At 41.0% G+C, this 22,120-nt stretch overlaps 3 protein-coding genes across 4 annotated transcripts in view; all 3 read left to right on the forward strand.

Moving 5' to 3' along the window:
- The window catches only part of LOC109562123 (protocadherin beta-4), a 149,114-nt gene that overhangs the window by 29,337 nt on the left and 97,657 nt on the right, over window positions 1-22,120 (forward strand). The gene's annotated exons all lie outside the window — the stretch shown is intronic.
- Window positions 1-22,120, forward strand: part of LOC139176080 (protocadherin beta-17-like) — a 31,869-nt gene that overhangs the window by 2,528 nt on the left and 7,221 nt on the right. The window contains exon 2 of one of the 2 annotated variants that reach the window (XM_070792066.1): window positions 10,684-12,947. In XM_070792066.1, the coding sequence (XP_070648167.1) occupies window positions 10,684-12,947 (2,264 nt within the window). Of the gene's footprint in view, window positions 1-10,683; window positions 21,702-22,120 lie in introns of those variants that run through there. The other variant, XM_070792065.1, reaches the window with a different exon arrangement.
- Window positions 66-10,685, forward strand: LOC139176070 (protocadherin beta-5-like). Its single transcript, XM_070792087.1, has one exon. It carries the CDS (start codon window positions 5,262-5,264, stop codon window positions 7,650-7,652), a length of 2,391 nt encoding a protein of 796 aa, XP_070648188.1. The 5' UTR covers window positions 66-5,261; the 3' UTR covers window positions 7,653-10,685.

Here is a 22,120-nt window from a genome sequence, read left to right on the forward strand (position 1 = left end):
GACACTGAGAGAGAAATCAAAGAAAGCCCCAGTTGTAGAAATAGCTTTGTATTCAGTTAAATGTCATATTTGGTTAAGTGAGCCTCTCCTTAATTTTGGCAAACCTAATTCCCATTGCAATACCTTTCTCTTAAGAAGTTGTACTGTTGTACAAATATATATATAGGGCTTCCCTGGTGGCTCAGTGGTAAAGAATCTGCCCGCAATGTTGGAGATCCAGGTTCGATCCCTGGGTCGTGAAGATCCCCTGGGGAAGGAAATGACAACCCACTCCTGTATTCTGGCCTGGAGAATTCCATGGACAGAGGAACCCGGCAGGCTACAGTTCATGGGATCATAAAGAGTCGGACACGACTGAGTGATTAACACACACAAATATACATACATATATATATATATATGCATGTTTCTGTGCTAGATTTAGCATTTTTAGTTGTACTGGATATTGAATATGTATTTTCTCCATATTTGACCTTCTCTTGATGATTAATCTTTCCATAACTAAAAATTACTCTAGTATAAAAAGAAATTCTATTAATATTTAAATCAACTTCTTAGTTTATGTCTTTTCAATGAAACATTTTAAAGCTCCTGTGTAATCATGCATTTCTGTATATTTTTGGTGCTTTTCCTTATCATACAGCTTTCTATTTGCAAGCTAGTGTTTGAAATTCTTTGTACCTACCTAGACCGTTCTTGCTGATTATTCTACAAAGCTATGGCCCCTGAATAGCCATGAGCATATCTTAGCATACTTGTTTCTCCAAAACTGTACATAAACATGCACTTTATTAAAGTAGTAATACACTACAATTTTGACCATATCCCATTGTAAGCACCAATACGCTAGAGATTTCTCTCTCTTATTTGTCTGCTACTTAACCTAGCACATTGCAATTGCTACATACTCACATTAACATAAAAATTATTCTAATAATTAAAAAGAAAAATCTGATACAATTTGGCATTACTTCACTAAATAAAACTAAGTCACTACTTTTTAAATTATTTTTTAAAACACAGAACCTTAAATACACCCTAAGTCATTTCAAAGGACTAAAGAGGTAGAGGGCATCATATACTGCCTTGTCCTTCCTTTTGCCCTATAACTACAAGTTCAAATGTAGTTTAATGTATTTGTTTTTCTTGGTTTCCCTGAAGTTTCTCTGCACCTTCAAAAGAGTAAGAATTTCTTTTGAGTTTTGGTTATTCTGTTCTAGTCTGGTTATTGAGTGATAATAGATTTTCACTTTGGTATTCTGCAGACATGGACAGTCTTTATCAACAAAACAGTGACATATTTTTTATGTCCAAGTTATCTTTTGTTCTTCTATGTAGCTTTCAGACATTTTGCAAAGTAGTTTTTTCAATTATGCTAAACTTTCATTATTAAGAAATAAGCTTTTTTTTTTTCCTTTAAGACAACATAAGAAATAAACTCACCTGGCATTGCAATTGCTTTATATTGTGTTCATTAAACCAAGGAAGCTATTTCCAACTAAAGTTATAGGGATATAACTATAAAGCCACTTACATCTATTAAAGAGTTTGCTTTATAAGTCTCAAGTATCACTCTACAGGAATTTAATTATTTGCATCTTTCCTTAATTATATTTTTTCTAAGGATGTAATGAAATAAAAAATGAAAACTACTTAAAGTTATCATTGAACATACCTTTTTACCTTCATCCAATCTAATACTTGAAATTAGAAAGTGATAAGAACACAATTAAACAAATGACATAAATATTGTATTTAACTTTAATGATGCCTCCATTTACTGTTAGATATTTAAATGAAATAGTTTAATGTATGATGACAAGAAATCTGATTGAAGTTTTCACCACTATATCTATTTCACCTCTATATCTCACCACTATATCTCAACATTATGAAAAAAGTTCATGTTTTTGTTTATGCCAGGAAAGTCAAATTTGTATAATTACCTAAATGAGTCTAAGCAAATAAACACTGAGAACCCACCTTTATTAACTTTATATATGTTTTTAAAATTACTTTGTGTATTAATTTATAAATGAGTGTATTAATTTATAAATTACTGTGTGTATTCATAAAGTATGGATCATTACTTACTAGCTGGAGATCACTAGCAGACTTTGGTGTAGACCTCATCAACACTTTAAAATTCAATTAGAATTTAGTAGTAAATATCCAGGTAACTTCCACAAAATGAATACATCATGAAAAACAGGCCATTTCTATTGTTGCAAAATAAAATAAAATAAAAAGGAGCCAAATATCTGGATAATAATACCCATTTCAATCACTTTCTCAAATGTATTATATATGTTCATTTTTAACATTTCCTCTTTCATCATTTTTTAGGCACAGCATAAAGTGTGTTTAGGGCTTCCAAGGTGGCAATAGTGGTAAAGATTCACCTGCCAATGCAGAAGATGCAAGTTCAATCCCTGGATCATGAAGATCCCCTGGAGAAGGGAATGGCAACCCACTCCAGTATTCTTGCCTGGAGAATCCCATGGACAGAGGAGCCTGGTGGGCTACAGTGCACAGGGTCGCAAAAAGTCTGACATGACTGAAGTGACCTAGCACACACAGTGTGTTGTTTTAGTGACATAAATTCTACTTAAGTCAACATGGCCCACATCACTTTCAGACATAAATTCTACTTAAGTCAACGTGGCCCACATCACTTTCAGAACTCCTCTTCCTTATGGCCAAAAGTTACAGAATACAGATTTTAAGTAGTCTCAGATTTTAAGTTTTGCATATATTTGGTTGTATTCTGTTTCAAGTTAGAAGGATTATTTAACAGCAGAAAACAACTTTTTTTTTCTTCTTTCACTTTCAAACAACTATAAAGCTTGGTTAAAATTCAGAAATTACTAGTTTGAAGAAACAGTAGATCATATTCAAAGAACTGAAGGGTCTAAGTAAGCTTCCTGAAAAGGAAACTTCTTGAGAGAGCTCTGAACTGACTCCTACAGTTTGCCCTGAGGAAATTTGCAAAAGCCTAAGAACAGTGCCAGGAAACCCAGGTTTGATTCCTGGGTCCAGAAGATCCCTTGGAGAAGGAAATGGCAACCCACTCCAGTATTCTTGCCTGGAAAATCCCATGGATGGAGGAGCCTGGCAGGCTACATACAGTCCATGGGGTCGCAATGAGACGGACCCTACGGAGTGACTTCATTTAAGGACAGACAAAAGGCTTCTGCTCCTGCCAGGGATAGAGTAACTTCATATGCCTATGGCAAATTGGAGGCCAGTTCCCCTGGCAGAATACTTGTCAAATTCAGGGACATTCCAGTTGGAGGATTCAATGTTGGGAATATGCCAGTTCTCTTCAATCAATCTACTGATGCAGTAAAATCCTAGAAAAAACTTCAGCAGATTTCTTTGTAAAACTGACAAGCTGAATCTAAAATTTATATGGAAATAGACAATACTAACCAAAGCAATCTTGAAAAAAAAGAATAAAACTAAAGGACTTAATTATCAGATAATAAAACCTATTACAAAGTATAGAAATTAAGATAATTTGGTATTGCAGGATAAACAAGGAGAAAAATTGAAAAAAAGAGGGGCCTTGAACATAACTATGGTCATCTGATTTATGAAAAAAAATGACAACTCAGAAATAGTGGAGAATGGAACTTTTTTCAGTAGATGGTGCAAAGACATTTGGATATTTTTATGAAAAAATAATCTGAGCCTAACCTCATTCCTATTAAAAAGTTAATTTCATGAGAATTATAGCTATAAATGTAAAAAGTAATTGACTTTTTGAAAACACCACACAGCAGTATTTTCATCACTTTGCTGTATGCAAAGAATTAAAGAGAATACAAAAAAATTCAAACCATAAATGAAAAATATTGAAAATTAGGTAGACTAAATTAAAATTTAAAGGTTTTGTTCTTCAGAGATATCTTGAGACTTAAAGTGCAAGCAATAGAATCAGAGAAGATACCTGCAATACATACGTCTGAAAAAGTACTTAAATCCAGAATATATAAGGAACTTCTAAAGATCCGTAAGAAAAAAAAAAAAGGCAAATGCCCTAACAAGAACAGTAGACAAGAAACAGGTACTTCACAAGAATGTACTCTAATAAAAATAAACAAGTGAAAATGGACTCACTTAATTAATCTTCAGGGGAATCCTAATTAAAGTTACAACATGACATCACCACACACTGACCAAAATGGTTAAAAGACAATATCAAATGATGACAAGGATTTGGAGAAACTGGAGCTCTCACTCTTCACAATATAAGTGCACACAAAGACAGCAAAAATATTGATAGCAGCAGTACTCAAAATATTCCTTAACTGGAAAATACCAATGTCCATCCACTGGAGAATAGAAAAACAAATCATTGTACAATAGAGTAACACAAAGCAATGAGATAAGTTAGAACAGTATAGAAGGGGTGGACTTTACAAACATATGAGTAATATTGTATAACTCCATTTGTGTGAAAGCTTAAAAACAAGAACAGAAAAAAAAACCACCCCACACTATAATAATAGAAATCAGAAGAGTTTTACCTTTAGTGACCAGATAATGACAGGAGAGGGCTTCTAGGGTTTTGGTAACATTTTAGTTTTAATTTAGGTTCTGCTTACCAGTGTGTTCACTTCCTGAAAAGTTATTGAGTTGTACACACATGATTTTTTCCCTTTTCTGATGTATATTTAAAATAAAACCATTTTGAAAAATTGTAAGCTTACCATTATTACTAATTTCTTGAATATAATCAAATAAGAATCCCACAAGAGAAAGTTTGAGTACTCAAAAGGTGTTTTATGAGGAATACTGATACATCATTTTAGTTTGTTCTGAAAAGTATTCTTTAACTGGAAGTTAACTTAGCAAATGCTTATTCAGAACTTCCAGTAACTAAAAACTGGAAATACAGAATCAATCGGGAGCATTTCTGACTTAAAAGGAAACTGATACATACCAAGTTAAAGCTTGGAATGAAATGGCCAATACTATATGCAATAGTAAATAATGACGCCTGGTGGCGCTGCAAGCTAGGAGTATGAATGAAGGGATCTGTGACTGTCCCAGAAGCTGTTAAAGTGGGAATCACAACCCCGAGTGCTTTCTAAAAGAAGGAAGCAATTTACATAGGATGTAGGGGCAGAGATCTCTGAGAAGGGCATCGTCCTAGTGCAAGTCAATCAGATCAAATTCCATTTTATTTAACGAACTCATCTGGATTGGTTGTATATCGAGTTGAAGAAATTACCTTCTTGCACCGGATCTGGACAATGGAGACTGCGCCAGCAAAAACGCTACAAAAAAGGCAAGTTATCTTTCTTGCTATATTGTTGTTTTTGTGGGAGACTGGCTCTGAAGAAATTAGGTATTCCATGCCAGAAGAAACAGAAAGTGGGTCTCTTGTGGCCAACCTGGCAAAAGACCTGGATCTCAGGGTGGGGGAACTAGCCACGCGGGGCGCGCGAATCCATTACAAAGGAAACAAACAGCTCTTGCAGCTGGATATAACGACCGGGAATTTACTTCTATATGAAAAACTAGACCGGGAAGTGTTGTGCCGGGCAACAGATCCCTGTATACTGCATTTCCAACTATTACTGGAAAACCCGGTACAGATTATTCAAGCTGATCTACAGCTCACAGATATAAATGACCATTCCCCAGAGTTCCTAGAGAGAGAAATGCTCCTAAAAATCCCCGAGAGCGTCCAGACAGGGACTGTGTTTCCTTTGAAAATAGCTCAGGACTTTGACATAGGTAACAACACGGTTCAAAACTACACAATCAGCCCCAACTCCCATTTTCATGTTGTCACTCATCATCGTGGAGATGGCAGAAAATACCCAGAGCTGGTGCTGGACAAAGCACTGGATCGGGAGAAACAGCCTGAGCTCAGTTTAACCCTCACCGCGCTGGATGGGGGGGCTCCGCCCAGGTCTGGGACCACTACAGTCCGCATCGAAGTCGTGGACATTAATGACAATGCCCCAGAATTTTTACAGTCCGTCTATGAGGTCCAGATTCCAGAGAACAGCCCCCTAAACTCCTTAGTTGTCGCTGTCTCTGCCCGAGATTTAGATGCAGGAACATATGGGAAAGTAGCCTATGCTCTATTCCAAGGAGATGAAGTTACTCAACCATTTGTAATAGACGAAATAACAGGAGAAATTAGTCTGAAAAGGGCATTGGATTTCGAGGCAACTCGGTTTTATAACGTGGAGATTGCAGCCACAGACGGCGGGGGCCTTTCAGGAAAATGCACTGTAGCTATAGAGGTGGTGGATGTGAACGACAACGCCCCCGAACTGACTATGTCGAGACTCATCAGCTCTGTCCCAGAAAACTCCCCAGAGACTGTGGTAGCTGTTTTCAGTGTTTCTGATCCAGATTCCGGGGAAAACGGTAAGATGGTTTCCACCATTCAGAATGATCTCCCCTTTCTCTTGAAACCTACGTTCAAAAACTTTTACAGTCTGGTGACAGAGAGACCGCTAGACAGAGAGGAAAGAGCCGGGTACAACATCACCATCACGGTCACTGACATGGGAACCCCAAGACTGAAAACCGAGCACAACATAACAGTGCTGGTGTCCGACGTCAACGACAACGCCCCCGCTTTCACCCAGACCTCCTACACCCTGTGGGTCCGCGAGAACAACAGCCCCGCCCTGCACATCGGCAGCGTCAGCGCCACAGACACAGACGCGGGCGCCAACGCCCAGGTCACCTACTCGCTGCTGCCGCCCCCCGACCCGCTCTTGCCCCTCGCCTCCCTCGTGTCCATCAACCCCGACAACGGCCACCTCTTCGCCCTCACGTCCCTGGACTACGAGGCCCTAAGAGCCTTCGAGTTCCACGTGGGCGCCACCGACCGCGGCTCGCCTGCGCTCAGCAGCCAGGCGCTGGTGCGCGTGCTCGTGGCGGACGCCAACGACAACACGCCCTTCGTGCTCTACCCGCTGCAGAACGCCTCGGCGCCCTGCACCGAGCTGGTGCCCAGGGCGGCCGAGCCGGGCTACCTGGTGACCAAGGTGGTGGCGGTGGACGGCGACGCGGGCCAGAACGCCTGGCTGTCGTACCAGCTGCTCAAGGCCACGGAGCCCGGGCTGTTCGGCGTGTGGGCGCACAACGGCGAGGTGCGCACGGCGCGGCTGCTGAGCGAGCGCGACGCGCCCAAGCAGCGGCTGGTGGTGCTGGTCAAGGACAACGGCGAGCCGCCGCTGTCGGCCAGCGTCACGCTGCACGTGCTGCTGGTGGACGGCTTCTCGCAGCCCTACCTGCCGGCCCCGGAAGCGGAAGCGGCGGCCGCAGTGCCCGCCGACCCGCTCACCGTCTACCTGGTGGTGGCCTTGGCGTCGGTGTCGTCGCTCTTCCTCTTCTCGGTGCTGGTGTTCGTGGCGGTGCGGCTGTGCAGGAGGGGCGGGGCGGCCTCGGCGGGTCGCTGCCCGGTGGCCGAGGGCCACTTCCCGGGCCACCTGGTGGACGTCAGCGGCATGGGGACCCTGTCCCAGAGCTACCAGTACGAGGTGGGTCTGACGGGAAGTACTGGGACTGGGGAATTCAAGTGTCTGAAGCCAATTCTCCCCACCTTCCCTCTCCAGGGCACTGTGAGGGAAATCAAGGAAAACTCCACCGTTCGGAGTAGTTTCCTATTCAATTAAGTATTGGATTATTCTGTTATTAAGCCCTACTTAATAAGTTTGGTAATCTATTTTAACTTAAAGATACATGTTATCGATGCATATTATTGATGGTCCGTTTCACGATTGTTTTACTACTGCTCCTCATTGTGAAATTTTAAAGAGTCAGACACTGGGTATTCACTGTATTTTTCATGCGTTAACTTTATGGTTTTTTAAATATTCAGTTCAGTTTAGTTCAGTTCAGTCGATCAGTCGTGTCCGACTCTTTGCGACCCCATGAATCGCAGCACACCAGGCCTCCCTGTCCGTCACCAACTCCCGGAGTTTACTCAAACTCATGTCCATCGAGTCGGTGATGCCATCCAGCCATCTCATCCTCTGTCATCCCCTTCTTCTCCTGCCCCTACTCCCTCCCAGCATCAGTCTTTTCCAGTGAGCCAACTCTTCTCATGAGGTGGCCAAAGTATTGGAGTTTAAGCTTTAGCGTCAGTCCTTCCAATGAACACCCAGGACTGATCTTTAGAATGGACTGGTTGGATCTTCTTGCACTCCAAGGGACTCTCAAGAGTCTTCTCCAACACCACAGTTCAAAAGCATTTAAATATTAGTCTCCACTATATTGACAATCTGAATGAAAAGTAAAATTTTATTTTACTGTTTAGCTGCTAAGTCATGTCTGACTCCTTGCAACCCATGGACGGTAGCCCACCAGGCTCCTCTGTCCATGGGATTTACCAGGCAAGAATACTGGAGTGGGTTGCCATTTCTTTCTCAAGGAATCTTCCTGACCCGGGAATCAAACTTGAGTCTCCTGCATTAACAGGCAGATTCTTTACCACAGAGCCACCAGGGAACACTAAAATTTTATTTGCATAATTTTAAAACATTTTAATCATCTATCCTTTTTATAAATTTTATATTCCAAAGTCCTCAAGATTGCATCTCTAACTAGTAGTGACAGCTGACATCACAAGTGACATGTAGGGACATGTTTAAAATATGTTTGATAGTTTTTTAACCCACCAATGTAAGTCTCCTTTTGGGGTAACTCCTATAGTGTGAAAAACTAAAAACAGATACTAAAGATGGCTAAATACTAAATAGCTAGTCACATTTATGTGCATTTCAATATATCACAATAGTACATACACATTTTCTATCAATACAGACTTCAGGAAAGTGTCAACACATTAAATTACAGTTTTTGAATTTCATGTAAGTATATGATGATAATTTAAAAAACAATTATTAATGCTTAATAAATATTTGCTATTAACAGTTATTAACTGTTGTATTGGACTGTTATTAACAGTCCAATCGTGAATTTTTAAAATAACCTTCAAGGAATAAGTAATCCTAATATTCTCACTACAATATAGCATCCTTGCCAGTAAATAAAGTTATTAAATATCACCCTTTTATTTGCCTTCTAAACAGAAAACACCTTCATTCACCCTAAACTCTATTACAGAATATAAAGTGCTTCAGAGTACATTTCATCTCCTTGTCTTTGTCTAACAATTTGAAAGTTCAAAAGTATTTTTAGGAAAATCCAGATTATATTTTTTCAAGCTCCTGTGCCTATTTCTCAAGCTTCTATAGGTGTGTTCCCTCCCAAGACCTAAGTTAGTTACTAGTAGCAGGTTACTAGTCAGATTTTTCTCTTTCGCTGATGTATATGCACCATTTACCTTTGTTAGCCACAAAATAATTTACTTTCACAATTTAACCCATATTTGGTTTGGTTATGTTTGTAGTATATTATGAGAAGTCCCTCTTTTCAACTTCCCATCAAAGTCAGGCAATTTATTCTAGAGTGACAAATGAGTATTTTCTTTTTATTCTTAATGCAACTGGGCTTAACTAAATTATATTTGGCTGTGTTCTGTGTTCAGATAAGTGAACTATCATGGCTCTTTTGTCATAGATGATTACCAATTAGTGAGTGTAGGGGAAACTTACACCAGATATTTACCCTCTCCTCCTCCATTCTTCTCTGGGGGAGTTGCTGCTTCTACTGTTCTCACTCCAACCACATGACTTTAGTTGGTATAGTGGATTTTTTCAGTATACCCATCTGCATAGTCCCAGAGGGTATAAAACATACAGGGGTGTGGGCCCTATTTAATGCTGACAGGTCAAAACCTTTCCCTAGAAAGATATACTTTGAGTTCCTTGGCTTTATTGCCTTCTTCTTGTTTGCAGAAAGACATTGCCTGAGTTGAGAACTTACAATTGGTTTCTAATAAAACAAATAGTCATTTCCTCTCACTGGGCTATGTACACAGTGAACTTATGAAGGAAAAAAAGGTCCAAAGTCTGTGTATCCCAGAGACTGAAAAGTCACATTTTCCCAGAAGTTCCAGGCACACTGCAATTTTGGGGGGAGTAAAAACTGGATTTTAAAATGTATAACTTCTTCTAACACCATAGAACAAATTAGTAACTTTGTAATAGAATGTAAGCTTCGCAAGAGCAAGAATTTTTGTGCTTAATTTACAGTTTTATCCCGAGAAGCTTTAATAATTCCTGCACAGAGAAATACTTATTAAATGAAAAATAAATTTGTCTTGAGCTGAGTTTTGCATACCAAACTTGTACCTTTAAAGGGAAAATGAATGTAGATTTAGATAAATAACTTATTTTTCTCTCAAAACTACTGTTACCTACCTGGACAAGACTGCATTACAGGGGCGGAGGAAAGGAATTAATAACATTTTATGACCCACAGTGTGTTCACTGCAATTTTGGTATTATATCATGCTTTGAAATGAAAACTCCCTGAAGTTGTAAAGAAGAACGCTTGGTGGCGCTGCAGGCTAAGAGAGTGAAAAAAAAAACAGTCTGCAGAGTCCTAGACTCCATAAAAGCCGATCTGTTTCTGGTAGCTCACAAAGGAAATATTTACACAGCTGGGGATAGGTTTCAGAGAGGCAGCTATCCCCTTGTCAGTCCATGACAAGAAGTAACTCAAAATTACCGAACCAAGATAGCAGATCTGGTGCAAAACAATTACTTTATGATTAAATACTGCATCTTTTGCACTCAGGAACGATGGAGACACCGCTACCCAAAATGACTCAGAAAAGGCAAGTGACCGCTATTATTATTCTATTATTATTGTGGGAGGCGGGCGGTCAGATCATTAAGTATTCAGTTCTAGAAGAGAGGGACAGCGGCTCATTTGTAGCCAACCTAGCAAAAGATCTGGGGTTGGGCTTAGGGGAGCTGGTTTCTCGGGGCGCCCGGATTCTTTTCAAAGGGAATAAACAGCATTTGCAGATCGAGCAGAAGAGTGGGAATTTGATACTAAAAGAAAAACTGGACCGAGAAGATTTGTGCGGTGACACGGATCCATGTATACTGCATTTCCAGGTGTTACTGAAAAACCCGGTGCAGTTTATTCAAGGTGAATTACAGATTCAAGATGTAAATGACCATGCCCCAGAATTCTTGGAAAATGAAATCCTCCTGAAAATATCAGAAAGCAGCCATCCAGGGTCTGCATATCCTTTGAAAATAGCTCAAGATTTAGACGTTGGTAGTAATACAGTACAGAACTACACAATTAGCTCCAACTTCCATTTCCACCTTTTTACTCGAAATCACAGCGATGGCAGAAAATACCCGGAGCTGGTGCTGGACCAAGAGCTGGACCGTGAGGAGCAGCCCGAGCTCAGATTAACCCTCACAGCGATGGATGGTGGGTCACCGCCCAAGACCGGGACTTCCCAGGTCCTCATCATAGTCCTGGACATAAATGACAACGCCCCTGAATTTGCTCAGCAGCTCTACCAGGTGCAGGTCCCAGAAAACAGCCCTATAGGCTCCCTTGTCATCACTGTTTCCGCTAGAGATTTGGATGCTGGGATCCATGGCGAGCTCTCCTACTCATTTTTCCAATCCTCAAATCAAGTCATTCAGGCCTTCGAAGTAAACACAGCCACAGGGGATATACGATTAAAAAAAAAGTTGGATTTTGAGGAAATTAGATCTTACCATATGGAAATTGAGGCCTCAGATGGCGGCGGTCTTTCAGGAAAATGCACTGTAGCCATAGAAGTAATGGATGTAAACGACAACGCCCCTGAATTGACCATATCACTACTCATTAATGATATCCCAGAAAACACCCCTGACACTGTGGTCGCTGTTTTTGGAATTTCAGATTCAGACTCTGGTAACAATGGAAAAATGATGTGTTCCATCCAAAACCATCTCCCTTTCCTACTGAAGCTCACGATAGAAAATTTTTACACCTTGGTAACAGAAGGCGCACTGGACAGAGAAGAAAAAGCCGAGTACAACATCACCATCACGGTCACTGACATGGGAACCCCAAGACTGAAAACCGAGCACAACATAACCGTGCTGGTGTCCGACGTCAACGACAACGCCCCCGCCTTCACCCAGACCTCCTACACCCTGTGGGTCCGCGAGAACAACAGCCCCGCCCTGCACATCGGCAGCGTCAGCGCCACAGACACAGACGCGGGCGCCAACGCCCAGGTCACCTACTCGCTGCTGCCGCCCCCCGACCCGCTCGTGCCCCTCGCCTCCCTCGTGTCCATCAACCCCGACAACGGCCACCTCTTCGCCCTCACGTCCCTGGACTACGAGGCCCTAAGAGCCTTCGAGTTCCGCGTGGGCGCCACCGACCGCGGCTCGCCTGCGCTCAGCAGCCAGGCGCTGGTGCGCGTGCTCGTGGCGGACGCCAACGACAACGCGCCCTTCGTGCTCTACCCGCTGCAGAACGCCTCGGCGCCCTGCACCGAGCTGGTGCCCAGGGCGGCCGAGCCGGGCTACCTGGTGACCAAGGTGGTGGCGGTGGACGGCGACGCGGGCCAGAACGCCTGGCTGTCGTACCAGCTGCTCAAGGCCACGGAGCCCGGGCTGTTCGGCGTGTGGGCGCACAACGGCGAGGTGCGCACGGCGCGGCTGCTGAGCGAGCGCGACGCGCCCAAGCAGCGGCTGGTGGTGCTGGTCAAGGACAACGGCGAGCCGCCGCTGTCGGCCAGCGTCACGCTGCACGTGCTGCTGGTGGACGGCTTCTCGCAGCCCTACCTGCCGGCCCCGGAAGCGGAAGCGGCGGCCGCGGCGCCGGCCGACCCGCTCACCGTCTACCTGGTGGTGGCCTTGGCGTCGGTGTCGTCGCTCTTCCTCTTCTCGGTGCTGGTGTTCGTGGCGGTGCGGCTGTGCAGGAGGGGCGGGGCGGCCTCGGCGGGTCGCTGCCCGGTGGCCGAGGGCCACTTCCCGGGCCACCTGGTGGACGTCAGCGGCACGGGGACCCTGTCCCAGAGCTACCAGTACGAGGTGTGTCTGATGGGAGGTACTGGGTCCGGCGAATTCAAGTTTCTCAAACCTATTGTCCCCAGCCTCATGAGTGAAGGAGCTGGTATGGACACCGCGGAAAATGCTAACTTTATAAATCGTTTGGGGTTCAATTAGGAATCTCACTTGACAAGAGATGATCAATGATCATATTCACTAATATATTAATTTCCAACTCTTTCACTAACATGAGCTTACATATTCACACGTTCATTAAGTGTTGTCCTATTTATAGTTTGAAGTGTTTTACATTCCGAATCTCTAGGTGGTTTTTATTGTTGCTCTTCTGTCGATTTTTATAAGCCCTTAACATTTTGCATGGGAGATCAAACATTTAGCAGAGAAATGGTGTTTCTCAAGTTTTGGAGGATCAGATTTTTCTAAGTCATAAGTGTTTTCAGGTTCCTGATAGTTGAGCTTGTTCGTTGATAACTTGTTATAACTAAGAGAATTGTGTTTTACGATTATTATTGCATGTCTCACTTGTAAATGATGGCTTTTAGTTTTAAAATTTTTCACTTATGCGAAAAATTTTGTGACCTTGTAAACTGCTGGAGTTCTGTACTGTTGTTTCAAGAACACTATGTCTTTCCTCAAATGAACTAATATTTTATCTGAATGCTTTCTGAGTATTTTCTTTCAAAATTGGTATCGTTTAATTAGACCATCTACTATAATTTTAAAGGATATAATCCCAGTTAAGTAGAAAAAAGTTGGTAGAGTTATGGTTTCTTTTTCATAATAAATGGCTTTTAGTATGAAAATGATTCTTTTAAAATAACATATTTTAACATTTAATAAGAATAAAAAGGAAAGCATAACATTCTCCCACTCAAATAATTTTCAACATCATCCTAAAACATTTCCATGATGCTTATAGTAGATGAAAATAATATAAAATGGATCTGTAATAAATTCCTATCTTTATAATTAAAACTATCAGATTTTACTTGAATAAAAACAAAATAATATGAACCTACAGAACTTGCTGCTTAGATAAATAAGCCCTACAAGGTTAACAAGCAAGAGTGTGATGCATATTAAAATATTAGCATCACTTAACTGCCCTCTTATGAGTGAGCAAATAGGGACTTCCCTGGTGACCCACTGGCTAAGTCTCCAGGCTCCCAAAGCAGGCACTCTGGGTTCAGTCCCTAGCCAGGGAACTAGATCCCTCATCCTGGCGTCCCATCATTCCACATGCTGCAACTAAGACACAGGTAGGAGTCTGCATGTAGCTAAATAAGTGAGCAAATAAACTTAAGAAGATAGCAAATATATAGAGTTGTCAATGTTTATAACATTTACAATGTGTTTTTTTCCCCTTTGAGATTCTGATTTTGTTTCCTTTGGATATATAACCAGAAGTGGGATTGCTGGATCATATGGTTCTGTTTACTTTTATTTTTTAAAATTAGTGTTTTTTCCAAGTGCTGTGGACTCAGTTGTGTCTTCCCAAGATCATACATTGAAGCCCTGGCCCTCAAAGTAATGGAAATTGGAGCTGGGCCTTTGGGGTATAATTAGGTTTGGATACCGTCAGGAGGGCAGGGGTCTTCATGAGATTAATGCCTTCCTAAGAGACACCAGAGAACTTGCTCTTTCTCTCATGTGAGGGCGCATTGAGGTGGGCATCTGCAAGCCAGGAAGAAAGATCTCATCAGAATCTAACCTGCTAACACCCAGAGCTCAGACTTCCAGCCTCCAGAACTGTAAGAAATAAGCTTCTGTTGCTTAATCCACACAGTCTATGGTATTTTTTATGGCAGGTTGAAAGCTGCCCAAGCCCTGTAAGGGACCTAAGTCAAGGAATTTGTTGTTGTTTTAGTTGCTAAGTCATGTCCCACTCTTTTGTGACCCCACTGGACTATAGCCCACCAGGTTCCTTTGTCCATGGCATGTCCAAGGCAAGAATACTGGAGTGAGTTGCCATTTCCTTCTCCATACAATGTGTTTTTAAAAGATGATGTTTATCATTGTTTAGACATTTTATGTTTTAAATATTTAATTTGTCATGCAACGCTTCAATTTTTCCAAGTGTACTCATGTCTGAGTGCCCAGAGATGATAACTTCTGAGCCTTTTATCTGTTTTTTTTCCCCATAGTATTTACTTCCATGTTTCTAAATAATATGCTGAAAAAATCCTTTTTCTTAATTTAAGTTTTAGATATTATCCATTTACTTCTAAGGAGCACACACACAAACTTGAACACTTCTACCCCATCCTCTCTGATAACAATGTCATAATCTGTTTAAGTAGTATTTAAATAATTACATAAATATCACTTATACCTGAACCTCATGTTGCTGATATTTTTCTTAAGTTTATGATTGTCTCACTTTCCACTTTACTTACTTTTCTAGGTATATACTTTTAAGTTATCCCCATACTTTGTAAAGTCTAAAGCACCTCATTATATTAAGTGCTTAAAAAAACCTCTCAGTTCCATTTTTTCCCATGGAGCCATCCTGGATCCACCCAGGCTTGTGCTCAGTTATACACTATTTGTTCTCTAGTCCTACTCCGTGGCTGGGCAGTTTGGGACTTGTGCTATACTTTTTGTCCTAGGAAATACTTTTCTGTCTCTCCTGAGTTTGATTTCATTTTCTGCATTTTTATGACTTCCTCTTTATTGGTTTATTTCCCTACATTCCTGAAAAACATTTGGTGATAAACTTACTGAGAACTTGAACATCTGAAAATTTTAGATGCAGTAAAATCAAATGATTTACTGATTTCAGTGAATGTGGAATTACAGGTTAGGAATTATTTGCTGCTAGCATTTTGAAGGCATTCCTTTGTTTTCTAATCTCCTGTGTTGAGGAATTCAACATTTTCATTACCTATTTTTTTCTAAGATCTATTTTTTCTAGATCCCTGGTTCTCAGCTGGGGCAATTTTGCTACCCAGCAACATTTGATAATATATGGAACCATTTTGATTGGCATAATTGGTGGAGATGGTGCTACTGGCATCTAGTTGGGCCAGGGATGTTGCTAAACATTCTGCAATGCATGGGACAGCCCCCTGCACATAAGGAATTATATGGCCCCCAAAGGCCAATCGTACTGAGGCTAAGAAAGCTTGTTAAAAATGAAATTAGGTCATTATATATTACCTCCATTTTTATAGAATTTCTTAACTATGTAGTGTCATAGTGTAAGAATTTTGTCATTTATTGTGATAATTCTTCAGTGAGATCTGTCAATCTTGTGACATATATTCTTTAGACTAGGACAGGATTTGGGATGTGTGTGTGTGTGTGTGTGTGTGTAATTTAAAAAATTATTTACTCAGTGTCCTTGTTTACTGGTTCTCTAACTCCTTTCAGTTATATAGTGACCTCCTTGGTTGACATTCAATTTTTCTTAACGTTTCTCTATTTACTGCCTTTTATCTTCATTTCCCTGGATTCTAAGAATTTTCTCAACCTATATTTTTATTCAGTTTTTTAAAATTTATTTATTTTAATTGAAAGCTAATTACTTTACAATATTGTGGTGGTTTTTTCCATACATTGACATGAATCAGCCACGGGTGTACATGTGTGCCCCATCCTGAACCCCCCTCCCACCTGCTTCCCCATCCCATCCCTCAGGGTTGTCCCAGTGCACTGGCTTTGAGTGCCCTGTTTCATGCATCCAGTGTGGACTGGTGATCTATATCACATATGGTAATATACATGTTTCAAAGCTATTCTCTCAAATCACCCCACCCTTGCCTTCTCCCACAGAGTCCAAAAGTCTGTTTTTTTTATCTATGTCTCTTTTGCTGTCTCACATATAGGGTCATTGTAACCATCTTTCTAAATTCCATATATATGTGTTAATATACTGTATTGATATTTTTCTTTCTGACTTACTTTATTCTGTATAATAGGCTTCAGTTTCATCCACCTCATTAGAACTGATTCAAATGTGTTCTTTTTAATAGCTGAGTAATACTCCATTGTGTATATGTACCACAGCTTTCTTATCCATTCGTCTGCCGATGGACATTTACATTGCTTCTGCGTCCTGGCTATTGTAAACACTGCTGCAGTGAACACTGGGGTACATGTGTCTCTTTCAATTCTGATTTCCTCAGTGTGTATGCCCAGCAGTGGGATTGCTGGGTCATATGGCAGTTCTATTTCCAGTTTTTTAAGGAATCTCCACACTGTTTTCCATAGTGGCTGTACTAGTTTCCGTTTCCACCAACAGTGTAAGAGGGTTCCCTTTTCTCCACCCCTTCTCCAGCATTTATTGTTTGTAGAGTTTTTGATACCAGCCATTCTGAGAAGCATCTCAACCTATTTTTTAAACCTTCAGATTGAGTTTTGTTGTTTTTGTTCAGTCACTCAGGACTGCCCGACTCTTTGCAATGCTAAGGACTGCAGCATTCAAGACTTCTCTGTCCTTCACTATCTCCCAGAGCTTGCTCAAATTCATACCCATTGAGTTGGTAATGCCATCCAACAATCTCATCCTCTGTCACTCCTTCTCTTCTTGCCTTCAATTTTTCACAGCATCAGGGTCTTTTCCAGTGAGTCAGCTCTTTGCATAAGGTAGTCAGCCAAAGTATTGGAGCTTCAGCATTAGTCCTTCCAATGATTATTCAGGGTTGACTCCCTTTAGGATTGACAGGTTTGATCTCCTTGAAGTCCAAGGGACTCTCAAGAGTCTTCTCTGACACCACAGTTCAAAAGCATCAATTCTTTGGTGATCAGTCTTCTTTATGGTACAAATCTTACATCAATAGAGGAGTACTGGAAAAACCATAGCTTTGACTAGACGGATCTTTGGTGGCAAAGTAACGTCTCTGCTTTTTAAATATGCTGTCTAGGTTGGTTACTCATAGTTTTTCTTCCAAGGAGCAAGCATCTTATAATTTCATGGCTGCAGTCACCATCTTCAGTGATTTTGGAGCCCAATAAAATAAAATCTGTCACGGTTTCCATCATTTCCCCATCTATTTGCCATGAAATGATGGGACCAGATGCAATGATCTTTGTTTTTAGAATGCTGAGTTATAAGCCAGGTTTTTCACTCTCCTCTTTCACTTTTATCAAGAGGCTCTTTAGTTCCTCTTCACTTTCTGCCATATGGGTGGTATCCTCTGCATGTCTGAGGTTATTGATATTTCTCCCAGCAATCTGGTATCCAGCTTGTGGTTCATCCAGCCTGGCATTTCACATGATGTACTCTGCATATAAGTTAAATAAGCAGGGTGATAATATACAGCCTTGACATACTCCTTTCCCAATGTGGAGCTAGTCTGTTGTTCCATGTCCCATTCTAACTGTTGTTTCTCAACCTGCACACAGATTTCTCAGGAGGCAGTAAAGGGGATCTGGTTTTCCCATCTCTTTAAGAATTTTCCAGAGTTTGCTGTGATCCACACAGTCAAAGGCTTTAGCATAGTCAATAAAGCAGAAATAGATGTTTTTCTGAAACTCTCTTGCTTTTCCTATGATCCAACGGATGTTGGCAATTTGATTTCTGGTCCATCTGCCTTCTCTAAATCCAGCTTGAACATCTGGAAGTTCTCAGTTCACATACTGTTGAAGCCTTGCTTGGAGAATTTTGAGCATTACTTTGCTAGTGTGTGAGTTGAGTGCAACTGTGAAGTAGTTGGAACATTTTTGGCACTGCCTTTCTTTGGGATTGGAATGAAAACTGACCTCTTCCAGTCCTGTAGCCACTGTGGAGTTTTCCAAATTTGCTGGCATATTCAGTGCAGCACTTTCACAGCATCCTTTTTCAGGATTTGAAATTTCTCAACTGGAATTCCATAACCTCCACTAGCTTTGTTTATAGTGATGCTTCCTAAGGCCCACTTGACTTCACACTCTAGGATGTCTGACTGTAGGTTAGTGATCACACCATCGTTATCTGGGTCATTAAGATCTTTTTGTATAGCTCTTCTGTGTATTCTTGCCACCTCTTCTTAATATCTTCTGCTTCTGTTAGGTCCATACCATTCCTTTATTGTGCCCATCTTTGCATGAAATGTTTCCTTGGTATCTCTTATTTTCTTGAAGAGATCTCTAGTCTTTCCCATTCTATTATTTTCCTCTATTTCTTTGCATTGATCACTTAGGAAGGCTGTCTTATCTCTCCTTGCTATTCTTTGGAACTCTGCATTCAGATGGGTATATCTTTCCATTTCTCCTTTGCCTTTCACTTCTCTTCTTTTCTAAGCTATTTGTAAGGCATCCTCAGACAACCATTTTGCCTTTTTGCATTTCTTTTTCTTGGGGAGGTCTTGATCACTGCCTCCTGTACTGTGTCACGAACCTCCGTCCATAGTTCTTCAGGTACTCTGTCTGTGAGATCTAATCCCTTGAAGTTATTTGTCACTTCCACTGTATAATCATAAGGGATTTGATTTAGGTCATACTTGAATGGTCTAGTGGTTTTCCCTTCTTTGTTCAATTTAAGTCTGAATTTGGCAATAAGGAGTTCATGATCTGAGCCACAGTCAGCTCTCAGTCTTGTTTTTGCTTACTGTATAGAGCTTCTCCATCTTCAGCTGCAAAGAATATAGTCAGTGTGATTTCAGTATTGACCATCTTGGTGATGTCCATGTGTAGAGTCATCTCTTGTGTTTTAGAAGAGGGTGTTTGCTATGATCAATGCATTCTCTTGGCAAAACTCTGTTAGCCTTTGCCCTGCTTCATTTTGTACTCCAAAGCCAAACTTCCCTGTTACTCCAGGTATCTCTGGACTTCCTACTTTTGCATTCCAGTCCCCAATGACGAAAAGGGCATCTTTTTCTTGGTGTTAGTTCTAGAAGGTCTTGTAGGTCTTATACAATCATTCAGTTCAGTTCAGTTCAGTCACTCAGTCCTGTCCGACTCTTTGCGACCCCATGAATCACAGCACGCCAGGCCTCCCTGTCCATCACCATCTCCCGGAGTTCACTCAAACTCAAGTCCATTGAGTTGGTGATGCCATCCAGCCATCTCATCCCCTGTCATCCCCTTTTCCTCCTGCCCCCAATCCCTCCCAGCATCAGTCTTTTCCAATGAGTCAACTCTTCACATGAGGTGTCCAAAGTACTGGAGTTTCAGCTTTAGCATCATTCCTTCCAAAGAACACCCAGGGCTGATCTCCTTCAGAATGGACTGGTTGGATCTCCTTGCAGTCCAAGGGACTCTCAAGAGTCTTCTCCAACACCACAGTTCAAAAGCATAAATTCTTCTGTGCTCAGCTTTCTTTATAGTCCAACTCTCACATCCATACATTATCACTGGAAAAACCATAGCCTTGACTAGACAGACCTTTGTTGGCAAAGTAATGTCTCTGCTTTTCAATATGCTATCTAGGTTGGTCATAACTTTTCTTCCAAGCAGTAAGCGTCTTTTAATTTCACGGCTTCAGTCACCATCTTCAGTGATTTTGGAGCCCCCCAAAATAAAGTCTGACACTTTCCACTGTTTCCCCATCTATTTGCCATGAAGTGATGGGACCAGATGCCATGATCTTCGTTTTCTGAATGTTGAGCTTTTTCCGCTTTCCTCTTTCACTGTAATCAAGAGGCTTTTTCGTTCCTCTTCACTTTCTGCCATAAGGGTGGTGTCATCTGCATATCTGAGGTTATTGATATTTCTCTTGGCAATCTTGATTCCAGCTTGTGCTTCTTCCAGCCCAGCATTTCTCATGATGTACTCTGCATATAAGTTAAATAATCAGGGTGATAATATACAGCCTTGATGTACTCCTTGTCCTATTTGGAACCAGTCTAACTGCAGAACATTTTCACATTTTCATCACCCTGAAAAGAAGCCTGGTACCCATTAGCAGTACCCTCTTGCTCTTCAACTGCTAATCAACTTTTTGTCTCTATGGATTCTTCTATTCTAGATATTTCATATAAATTGAATCATATAATATGTAGCCATTTAGGTCTGTCTTCCCTCAATTTGCATAATGTTTCCATGTTGTGGCATATATTGGTATTTCATTCCTTTTTATGGCCAAATAATCTATATTAACATTGTATTGATGTACCACATTTTACCAGCTTATGGACAGTGGGGTTTGTTTCCACATTAGTGCTATTATGAATATCACTTCTATGAACATTCATGTTCAAGTTTTTTGTGGACATATGTTTTGATCCTCTTGAGTATATACCTTGGAGAAGGCAATGCACCACACTTCAGTACTCTTGCCTGGAAAATCCCATGGATGGAGGAGCCTGGTAGGCTACAGTCCATGGGGTCGCTAGGAGTCGGACACAACTGAGCGATTTCACTTTCACTTTTCACTTTCATGCACTGGAGAAGGAAATGGCAACCCACTCCAGTGTTCTCGCCTAGAGAATCCCAAGGACGGGGGAGCCTGGTGGGCTGCTGTCTCTGGGGTCACACAGAGTTGGACACGACTTAAGTGACTTAGCAAAGTATATACCTAGAATTAGAATTGCTAGGTCATACATACAGCAACTGTTTAACTTTTTAAGGAATTGCCAAACTGCTTTCCAAGGTAGCTGTACCATTTTTCATTCCCAGTGATAGAGTAGGAGGATTCCAGTTTCTCCTCACCAACACTTGTTATTTTCTGTTTGATTATAGCCATCCTGGATGGTATGAAGTATATCTCATTGTGGTTTGATTTGCATGTCCCAGATAGCTAATTATGTTGAGCATCTTTTCATTTGATTATTTGACCATTTGAGTATCTTCCTGGAGAAATACCTACTCAAATTCTTTTTACATTTTTTTTATTATTTTTTTTAAATTTTTTAATTTTATTTTTAAACTTTACAATATCGTATTAGTTTTGCCAAATATCGAAATGAATCCACCACAGGTATACATGTGTTCCCCATCCTGAACCCTCTTCCCTCCTCCCTCCCCATACCATCCCTCTGGGTCGTCCCAGTGCACCAGCCCCAAGCATCCAGTATCGTGCATCGAACCTGGACTGGCAACTCGTTTCATACATGATATTATACGTGTTTCAATGCCATTCTCCCAAATCTTCCCACCTTTTCCCTCTCCAACAGAGTCCATAAGACTGTTCTATACATGGATTTTTATCTTTCTATTGTTGAGTTGGAATAGTTATTCTGGATACTACACCCTTATCAAACATATGATTTACAAATATTTTCTCCCATTATGTGATTTGTCTTTTAAATGTATTGACAGTGTACTCTGAAGTA

The sequence above is a fragment of the Bos indicus genome, chromosome 7, assembly GCF_029378745.1.
Source record: "Bos indicus isolate NIAB-ARS_2022 breed Sahiwal x Tharparkar chromosome 7, NIAB-ARS_B.indTharparkar_mat_pri_1.0, whole genome shotgun sequence".
Taxonomy (NCBI): domain Eukaryota; kingdom Metazoa; phylum Chordata; class Mammalia; order Artiodactyla; family Bovidae; genus Bos; species Bos indicus.

Excerpts from the sequence above, each read along its gene's own strand:
- LOC139176070 (XM_070792087.1), top strand. The coding sequence starts at position 5,262 with ATGGAGACTGCGCCAGCAAAAACGCTACAAAAAAGGCAAGTTATCTTT.